Source organism: Spinacia oleracea, chromosome 4, assembly GCF_020520425.1.
Source record: "Spinacia oleracea cultivar Varoflay chromosome 4, BTI_SOV_V1, whole genome shotgun sequence".
Taxonomy (NCBI): domain Eukaryota; kingdom Viridiplantae; phylum Streptophyta; class Magnoliopsida; order Caryophyllales; family Amaranthaceae; genus Spinacia; species Spinacia oleracea.
Window position 1 is genome coordinate 119,767,173 of NC_079490.1, and position 11,031 is coordinate 119,778,203.

The 11,031-nt window shown below is 38.4% G+C and overlaps 1 protein-coding gene across 1 annotated transcript; it reads right to left on the reverse strand.

Annotated features, from left to right (window-relative positions):
* Positions 1-7,304: 7,304 nt before the first annotated feature.
* LOC130459810 (uncharacterized) lies at positions 7,305-10,655 on the reverse strand. The gene is made up of 2 exons (XM_056827384.1): positions 10,518-10,655; positions 7,305-8,119 (listed from the first exon to the last, which is right to left on the reverse strand). The coding sequence occupies exon 2, from the start codon at positions 7,894-7,896 to the stop codon at positions 7,480-7,482; it is 417 nt and encodes a 138-aa protein (XP_056683362.1). The 5' UTR covers positions 7,897-8,119; positions 10,518-10,655; the 3' UTR covers positions 7,305-7,479.
* Positions 10,656-11,031: the final 376 nt, after the last annotated feature.

Genomic DNA, 11,031 nt, shown 5'->3' on the forward strand with positions numbered 1-11,031 from the left:
TAATGAAAAATTAACAAAAACGCCCAAAAAACGACACTTTGAGGCCTGTTTTTGCAATTCCGTTCGCTAGGGTTGATCTTAGAAAATCTTTTTCCATCATATTAGGGTTTTAAAACTCGAAAAAACGAACATTTTTTATTTCGGACCTGATTATTACGCAATTCATCCAATAATTCGTAAAAATTCAGAAAAATCAACAAAAATTCCAAATTTTTCGACAGATGCAAAAACAATAATAATCTTGCTAATTCATGCTTTGAATACATAAGGCTCATGATACCACTGTAAGGGAATACAGTTAAACATAATAACATGTGCGGAAACAATCCCCAAAGCCATGAAACATGTATAAAGCACAGATTAAGCAAACTTACATTCGAAGCGTGTTTTCCACAATAATCTGTCAACGAACACGAACAAAGAAATCCACTTGTCGTTCCTCTACTTGGTTCACCGATACGTTCAGATCCGTCTTGATTATCGTAGCTTAGACAATCGATCAAGATACTTTGCTTTTGGGAAGAACTCACTTTGGAGGCACAAAGAGAATTAGGGCTCTCTGTGTCTAGGGTTTGAGTTGTATGAATAATACAATTTTCCTATTGTATTAAGTGATGTAACCGGCCAAGAACCAAAGGCCTTGACCGGCCACATCACGCAAGCACACGGACCACACAGCCCGCGCCCATCGACACACTGCAGGCCGAAGCCCACAGCGCGCGCCGAGCAGCTAGGCCGTGGGCCTGCTCGCTCGTCGCTGCGTTGTTTTCCACAATAATCTGTCAACGAACACGAACAAAGAACTCCACTTGTCGTTCCTTTACTTGGTTCACCGACACGATCAGATCCGTCTTGATTATCGTAGCTTAGACAATCGATCAAGATACTTTGCTTTTGGGAAGAACTCACTTTGGAGGCACAAAGAGAATTAGGGTTCTCTGTGTCTAGGGTTTGAGTTGTATGAATTGTGTGTGTTGGAATAATACAATTTTCCTATTGTATTAAGTGATGTAACCGGCCAAGAACCAAAGGCCTTGATCGGCCACATCACGCAAGCACACGGACCACACAGCCCGCGCCCAGCGACACACTGCAGGCCGAAGCCCACAGCGCGCGCGCCAAGCAGCTGGGTCGTGGGCCTGCTCGCTCGTCGCTGCGTTGCTGGCGCTGTTGCGTGCTGTTGCGTGCTCGCGCCCAATGGGTTGGCCTTGCTCGCCTTTTCTCGCGAGTCTTGCTGGCTCGTTGGGCCTTGCACGCTTACGTGCTTGGCTCGACGGCCGGCAACTCCGATGCCCTTCGTATTCGCGATTTAATATATTTCCGATATATTATTTATCGTTTCGTATTCGACGAATCACCGTCGTACAATATGATTTATTCGTGTCGCCCATCTTACGAATATTCGCGATACGATATACGATTCCGATGAAGGTCGTATCGTATAATACATTTCCAACGAATTCCCGAAAAGCTATTAAATCCGATTCATTTAATCCGTTGATCTGTTACGTGTCATTGGTGTGACCTTGTAGGTTCAATCAAGAGTAAGCTGTGAGTTCAATATCCATTAGAACTCACTGATCGGAAGCATTGCTCCAGCTAGCTGTTCCGATCACTTGATCTCACTGAATTAATTGTTCGCAATTAATCTGAACCTGATGAGCGACATTTATGTCGCTCTTAGCTTAGGATTTTAGTTCGTTTTATTAGCATTTTATTATTATTTTTTCTTATTTTTATCATTTTTAGTTCGTTTATCGCATTTTTGCATTAATCGTAATATTTTCTCGTCTTGCGTAGATTTTAGTCGTGTTTGCTTAAACCGTGCCTTTTGTGCGCATTCTCATTGCGTAAAGGTCGTTTCGAGTATTGACGTGTTAATATTGTGTCATTATGCTTGACGATGTTTAAAATGATTTTACGATTTGTAAAAATGCGATACACGAATTATTAATACGATTTTCGATTTTTAATAACGTGCTTTGCGATTTGCTAACTTGCTATACGATTCTTTGCATGTGTGGCAAAGAAGCCTTGTGTGTGTGCATACCAACAGCAGCAATACAAGCAACACACACGAGCCTTGCAAGTGCAGCCACACGAGCCAAGGCAAAGCAGCCCCAACAGCTACACTCGTGCATACACAGCAATACGAGCAAGTACAGTACAGCAGTAGCGCGCATTCAGCTTTGTTGCATTCATTTCCAAGCTCCTTGCAGCATCTCTTAGTGCCCATTTGAGTGCCATGATCCAATCCTTGCAGCAGCCACAACATACACGCAGCAGAACAGTCGCAGCAGCATAGCGCAGTCAGAACAGTCTTCTGTGCGATCGAACAGTCTTCTGTTGCGATCGAACAGTCTTCTGTGCGATCGAACAGTCTTCTGTGCGATCGAGTTTCAGGGCCTGTGCGGTCGCACAAAGCTGCGCCAGAAGAACAGAATGTCTTGATTTTGCTGTGCGACCGAATGTAATTCTTTGTTCGACCGCACAGCTCTTGTGCGACCAAACAAACCCATTGTGCGACCGAATTGGAACGCGGGGCTGCTATTATAAAAGATTAAATCGCAGCATTGTTTCATTAGGCTTTCATTTACGTAATTTTCTGATTTTTAAGATTTTAGGCTTAGCTTAGAATTCTCTCTCTAGAATTAGTTTAGGGCTTAGATTAGAGATTAGGATTAAGGATTCTTAGCCTCAAATTCTTGATTCTAAATTCAATACAATCATCTTTAATTTTCAGATTTCTTTCCTTTTGGTTTGAGCTTTGTTCTTCATTTTGTTCTTCAAGTTTGATGCTAATTCTTCAATTCAAGGTACAATTCTACTTTTCTTTTTGATTTGTTCTTTAATTCTTTAATTCTTTAATTGCTTCACTAATTTTGTTTATGCTTTGATTTCATGCTTGAATTCTTGAATTAGTTTCATGCTTTGAATTTCATTGATTTTTCCCCAATTTTTGTAGTTTGAATTTTCTGAATTTTATTGTTTCAATTAGCTTCATTAGTTCAATTAGTTTCATGATTAGGATTATATTAGTTTAATGTTGATGTTAATCATGCTAGTTGAGTAGTTTAGTCTAGAGGTTAGGGATGAAGCCTTGGCATTGAATTTTGGGGAATTTTAGGGAAAACTCATGATTGATGTTGTGATTAAATGTGATTTAGTAATAGGATTTTCCATGATCAATTGAGTAGTAGTTGCAAATGCTAGTTGATTGAATTAGATTGGAATGTATGATTTAGGTTTGGCAAGACATTGTGGGCTTAATTCATGCAAGTGAATGATAGTTCCTATTATATGCAAGCTAATCTAGCTTTTCTATAGGCTAGGTTGCTTCGCGTGCTCTATCCGAGAGGTGGCGAGTACGTCATTAGTTTTCATTCCCCTATTTGCTATGTCGTTGCATATTCATGAATGTCTTGACCTTGTTATTTCTTTGATTCGATTTCCATTGCCGATTCCCGAATCCTCTAGAATTTCTTTATTTGTTTGCATTTCTAGCTTAGATTAGATTAATTCAAAAACTTAAATTCTTATTCGAACTAGCTTGTGAACGCATAGATTGATAAGTCAAACATATCCATTCCTATGGGACGATCCCTATACTTGCCGCTATAGTCAATATAGCCGGTAGTTTAGGTGTTTTATAAATTTTGTTTGGTGAGGTGTATTTCTATTCAACGACGGAAAAACACCTTATCAGAACCTTGGTATTAGACTTAATGCACCTTGGGTGAAGGACATATTTCCTTCAGTATTACAGTCTACCCTCCTTAAAAGAAGTTTCATCCCGAAACTTGGGCACGGAAATCACAATTTTAAAACTAAACTTGAGACTATTTTGAGACTTTAGTGCGTTTTATTTGCAAAAACTTTTAGTTCAAGGCATTCTCCACTCACTATTTCTAGATTCAATCGCTGCATGTACTTACACAGCTCGTTAGCAACTACTAACGTATTCACACCATGACTTGATTTCCTACTCAAGGCATCTGCAACTACATTGGCTTTTCCCTCATGGTACTGAATATCCAGATCATAGTCCTTGATCAATTCCAACCACCTTCGTTGGCGCATATTTAAGTCCTTCTGTGTGAAAATGTACTTCAAACTCTTATGATCCGTAAATATCCTACATTTCACACCATACAGATAGTGTCTCCATATCTTCAATGCAAACACTATGGCGGCTAACTCTAAATCATGGGTAGGGTAATTGGATTCATATGGCTTCAACTGCCTCGATGCATACGCAATCACTTTCCACTTCTGCATCAACACACACCCTAAACCATTCTTAGAGGCATCACTATACACATCATAAGTACCGCTCTCATCTGGCAAAGTTAACACTGGCGCGGTTGTCAATCGCGTCTTTAAGGCTTGGAACGCTTCCTCACACTGGTCATTCCATTCAAACTTCGCTTCTTTCTTCATCAAGGTTGTCATTGGTTTGGCGATTCTAGAAAAGTCTTGCACAAAGCGTCTATAATAACCCACTAAACCAAGAAAACTTCGAATATCGGTGACACTCTTAGGTGTAGGCCACTCACTGACAGCTTTTACCTTTGCAGGGTCCACTGCAACTCCTTCCTTAGATATAAAATGTCCTAAGAACGCAACTCTTTCTAGCCAGAATTCACACTTCGAGAATTTGGCATACAACTGATTGTCTCTAAGGGTACTCAACACTGACCTTAAGTGTTCCGCATGATCCTCCTCATTCTTAGAGTAGACCAGAATATCATCTATGAAAACCACTACAAACTTGTCCAAGAATGCATGGAATACTCGGTTCATTAAGTCCATAAAGATTGCCGGTGCATTGGTTAACCCAAAAGGCATAACAGTGAACTCATAATGACCGTATCTAGTCCTAAATGCAGTCTTTGGTATATCGTGATCTGCGATTCTCAATTGATGATAACCTGACCTCAAGTCAATCTTCGAAAACATTCCTGCTCCTTTCAACTGGTCAAATAGATCATCTATCCTAGGCAAAGGATACTTATTCTTGATTGTGACCTTATTGAGTTCCCTGTAGTCTATACAGAGTCTCATGCTATCGTCCTTTTTCTTCACAAACAAGAATGGCGCTCCCCAAGGCGATGCACTTGGTCTAATATAACCTTTCTCTAGCAATTCCTCAAGTTTACCTTTAACCTCACTCATTTCTGCTGGAGCCATTCAGTATGGGGCTTTCGAGATAGGTGCAGTTCCGGGTGCTAAATCTATGGTAAAATCGATTGGTCGACTGGGCGGCATTCCCGGGATCTCCTCCGGAAACACGTCCAAGAATTCACTCACCACTGCAATATCCCCTGGTTGCTCTTTCATTACATGGTCTAGGTCTCTCACATTGCATAAGAAGACAGGGTTCCCTTTGTGCATTAATTTCACGAGCTCCATTGCCGTGACGATTCCTACACTCCTAGGCTTCCCAAAACGGCGATACGATACCACCTTTCCTAGACTAGACTTCAAGTGAATCTTTTGCTTCTCACAGTCAATCTTAGCTTTAAACATGGCCAACCAGTCCATTCCCAAAATCACATCTAAATCTCCTAACTCAAACTCAATTAGGCTAGACAAGAATATGGTCTTGGCTATGGTTAAAGGTACATTCCTATGGATCTTAGTGCATTTCACGATCTCACCGGTTGGTATCACTATGGGTGCTTCTATTTCTTCAGGTTCTTTCAGTTCTAACTTCTGCAAGATACCCTTTGATATAAACGTGTAAGTCGCACCAGAATCAAATAGTACTTTAACTAAAACGGAGTTAATAGAAAAAGTACCAGCTATGACGTCAGACGAGTTTTCGGCTTCCTGTCTAGTGATCATATTCAGCTTCCCTTGGGCAACTCCGTTGTTATAGCCACTTCCATTGGCATTTCCATTGGCATTTCGGTTCCCATTTGGTTGATAGTTCCCTCCGGGCTTTCCATTACCCTGGCCAATATTGCCATTGTTTCCACTCTGGTTACCCCTTTGGTTTCCACCATTATTTCCTCCATTCCGGTTTTGGTTATTCCGGTTGTTGTTCTGGCGGTTGCCTTGGTTACCTTGGTTGGGTTTCCCATTCTTGGCCCAACACTCAAATTCTCTATGGCCTAGCTTCTCACAAAACCTACAGACAACTTGGTTTCCATTACAGTCTCGACCTGGGTGATTAGTATGGCAACGTCTACACTCATAGACTCTCGTTCCATTCCCTGCAGACTGATTCTTATCTCCATTGTTATTGTGGAAGTTGTTCCTATTTCCACCATGGTTTCCCTTGAACTGGAAATGGTTGTTTCCCTTGTTTTTCTTAAAATTCCTCTGATTCTGCTGACCACCATCTTGGTTTTGGTTGCCAACATCCTTCCTCTTTTCACCAATCCCATTCTTTCTTTGCTGCAGGCCATACATATGGGCAGATTTTCCATATAGGGGTGTCAAGAGATGTAAAGGTCTCTCCAGCAAGCATTAGTTGCAAGTCCATAGTCAATCCACTCTCAAATCTCTGGGCTCTAACCTCCTCCGTTGCCACCACTTCCGGTGCAAACCTAGACAACTCAATGAACTTCGAATAATACTCTGTCACAGACATACCATCCATTTTCAACTCGATGAACTCTTGAGCTTTCTGCTTCTTCAGATATGGTGGGTAAAACTTGTTTCTTAAGGCTACCTTGAATGATTCCCATCCAAATCCAGGTGTAGCTCTCAAAGCATTCTCACATCTTTGCCACCATAGATTGGCTTCTCCCCTAAGGTAATAAACAGCACTATTAACCCTAAGGTTCTCTGGGCAATTCACAGCTACGATAAGCTTATCGAACTCCCTTAGCCAGTTCTCAAGTACAGTCGGGTCTATCTCCCCTTGGTACAAAGGAGGCTTACTTTGGGCCACCTTCTTAAACATCTCACCAGTTGGATCAACTCCCTGGTTATTCCTATTCTGTGCTAAGTTCTGCACTACTTCAGCCAGTTGCCTGACCACGTCGGCAATTCCTTGGGTAGTCATTTCCCTTCTCCTGAATAAAACAAAAGACTAACTTTAACAACTGAGGTTGGACACTGCCTTACTAACACATTGCACTAGCTAGTCATTCAATTGGTGCACATACACAAAAAATTCGGACCCTAGGCCGGATAGGTGCCTGTTTATGGGCCGCTTTTCCCCTTAGTCCGCATCACAAAGTTCAAGTGGTGAAAGATTGAACCACCTTGAAAGTACAATTTCATTGAAGAAATGCATAAAATTCCTTTTGCGATAATCGCTCAAAGATAGTATAGACTTAGAATTAAGGATATAAGAAGGAATTCTAGATTTTATTACTTCGATGGAAAAATAATACATCCTTTGGATCGTAGTTTATTCGGAAAACCACAAAACTGAACTACTAAAACCATAAATAGTAGTGTACTACTTTATTGCTTCACTAAATCTAGGCACTAGCTATTACAAAAGCTTAAAATGCTACTCAACTATCCAGCCACCCTTACAAACAGGTGAAGAGGGCTCATGGTCTTCAAAATCAACAAAGCCTTCCTGTGGATCAGACTCAAATTCCATATCCTCATTGTTTTGCTGTAACACACGTTTACCTCATCATTGTCGACTTCAGGCTCAATTTCTGTGTCACTGGAGATCTCAATAGTGGGTTCAGGAATGATAGGGTTAGGGTTCTCAATCTCAACAACGTCATCATCACTGTCCTCATCCATCTGAGTCTTTGTATCATGATCTAATCCTGTAAGGTTGATGTTCTCTACCGTCTTACCATCATCAAAACATTCCTCTGTGAGCTCTATAATCGTAGTCATAATCTCCAAATCATATCTCCATCTACCATCTGGAGTACCATACTTGTAGTAATTAGGAATGCCATTTTCCATATGCATATCCCGAAATCAATTCTTAAGCTCTATGTATGGGTTCTTGGAAGGTAAGCAATGAATAACCATCTCTGCCATAACATCTTTCTTTCTCAATTCAGGTAGGTTCTTCACTGAAGCAAAGTAATTGCAGGCAAACTCAATCTTCTTGACATAAATGTGTGGGGTCTCACAGTCTAGCTTCTCTAGGTTTCCTAGATTTACGTACATTGAAATCAACATCTTAATCCTGAAAGTTAACAACTACAAAGTCTTACTAAAAGTGTTCCAAAACAAAGTAAGTTCGTTGAGCCATACAATTTTCAATGCACAAGTACATGCTTAATCATGATTCGTGATGCAATTAATCACATAAAGCAAACAAAACATGATCAAACTTTAAAAGATCACAACATCAAGGCATAATCACATAAACACTTGTTTAGAAAGGCATACTTAGACAACACATACTTAGACTAATTAACCCTTCTTATTCTACCCATTCCTCACTTAGAAAAGAATTAAAAAATTTCGAAATTAATTTAAATAAATAACTTCAAATATATGCGAAATTATTAGAAATTAAAATCGAAAATTTTAAATAATTACTCGAATAATTTAATTCATTATTTTCAAAAATAATTTAAAAGAATTAAATAAATAATTAAATAATTAATTCGGAATTTTCGAAAGAATTTATTATTATTATTTATTTTTATTTTGAAAATTCGGAAAAATCCGAAAATAAATTTTTTTATTTTTTCTTTTTTTGAAAAGTCCGAAAATCTTTCGGAAATTCGAAAAATAATTCAAAATTTAAAATAATTTTCAAATACTAGAAATAATTGGTATTTGGCTTTTCAAAATTTTGAGTACTCATAAATAACGTTTTGACTTTAGGAAAATAGTTTTCGAAAATCCTAAAGTTCCGCAATCGTAGTTTAAGGAGTTACCACTTTGCACTATTAATTAATGCAAAGCAGCTCTCAAACTAGAGCTCTGCAAATACCACTTTGTAGTATTACTTACTACGAAGAAGGACTGAACTAAGCTCTTAGTATACCACTTTTTGCGTGATAACCTAAAGCGTCTGATAACCACTTTGTAACACCCTAATAATTCCTTGCTTTTTATAACACATTTTCCAACTTAAAACACAGGAATTACCAAGATATTACCGCCACCGTGATAACGGCTAAGGCTATTTACCAGAATTACGCAGCGGAAATAACTAACTTTCAAAACACATTAAATAAATAGTTAATGGTCATTAAAACAAGTTGGAACAGTTGAGGCCCAAACTAAAACAAACCGTTTGAAATCCATTAACTGAAAATAGTAGTATTAGTCATGACTATAAATAGAAATAGAGTTTATAAATTATGGAAGCATAAAACTCTCAACTCGAATCCCATGATAATTTCTCCCGCAAGTTATCTCTACAAACCTGCTTTATTAAAAATATCTACTCCCCAACAACGCAAATGCAATTGATGGATCATCATAGGGTCATTAAGGCAAAGGCCATGACCAGAAAACATGAAGCACGAAGTCAGCAAAAGCTGAGTACGGACAAGCTAGAATAACATTCTATCCTAACATGCTTCACTCGACAATTAAATATTCCACATGCAAAAGCCATAAAATAAACGAGTAAACATGGAGACAAGACTCGACACGAGACACGACTCTCGACTCACAGATTAATAAAAAGTAGCTTCGAACGGGTAAAGTAAAGTATCCTCAAAAGGAAAGAAAGGGTGATGGGAGCCAACCATACACCAAAATAAGTCGGGCTACTACCGACAGTCGGGCCATACCGACAGGAATTCCAATGCACAACGGCATAAAAGAGAATGAAACAACGTCTTGTATCATTCTAGCTAGGCGTACAAGTTTTCCGGCAAGACTCCCCCCATTGTTCATACTCAAGGTATATACGTTCCAAGAGTTTTGAAGCTCTTTGGGTTACACTTTACGTTAATTAGTATATTATGTTAATTCTTTAGGACACAACATACAAACAATTGCACAATTAAACAATTCAATAATGACACTTCATTATTTTAATTCTTTAGGACTTGTGATCAAACAAGACTCAAGTGAAATTACTCCCATTGTTCCTTCTCAAAAACACTGTTTGAGATAACCCGACATTGCCTATTAACAAGCGGGGTGTGCCCTTAGCACGAATTGTCCTTAATTCAATTCACATAGACTCTCTAACATATTCTACCCCTTTGGTAGAATATATATTGCTCACTGGCAATATTCGACTGGCTCAATAATTATGCTAGACATCCTGTACTATAGCATAATAATAATAACAACTTGCATGCGCAATACGCATACATGCAAACCAACTTGAACCACATGCTTGACATAATTCAACGATTATAAAAGTCCATAACATGATATATAGTTCAATAGAATCTATAAGGCATAATTTAAATCATAACATGCTCGTTCATATAGATTAAATAATAATAATAACATGCTCATTCTCAACATTAAACATGAATTCATAACAACATAATCATTCCCAATCATCAAACATGAATTCATAGCATATAAGTTCACATGATTCGCATTCAATACACTTCACAAAGTCCTCAAGGGATGGGCGGTCACCCTAGTCTTGTACGTACCTGGAATACCTAAGTACGGGGGCCACTGTGCGAATTACGACTCGCTAGAAATAAACTCCTATAAAACAAAATAAGAGAACTAAATTATTATCCCTGTTTACTAAATTTCCAGCAACTATTTAAGAAACTAAAACCCTTAGTTTAATTAAAATTCATTCATTAATTGGTAATTTAATAGACTCAAATAGTCAACTCAAGTCCTAGCATAAAAACATTGACTTTTTCGCTTTAAAACCCTTAAAAACCAACTTTTTAAAGCTTATAACCAATTTGAAAATTTAGGTTGCTTCCCATAATTTAAATTTTCATTAAATTATGTGAATCAATCGCTCAATCGATTTGAAACCGAAACCCTAACAATGGTTTAATCCGAAAATATGTTTTGACTTCAAAAATCAACACTAAACCTGAAAATCACAATTTAAATCATCAAAACCAATCTCTTTAATTAAAACACAATACTAACCCAATACGGTGTTCATAACCGTTTTAATCAAACAATCCAATAATTAAA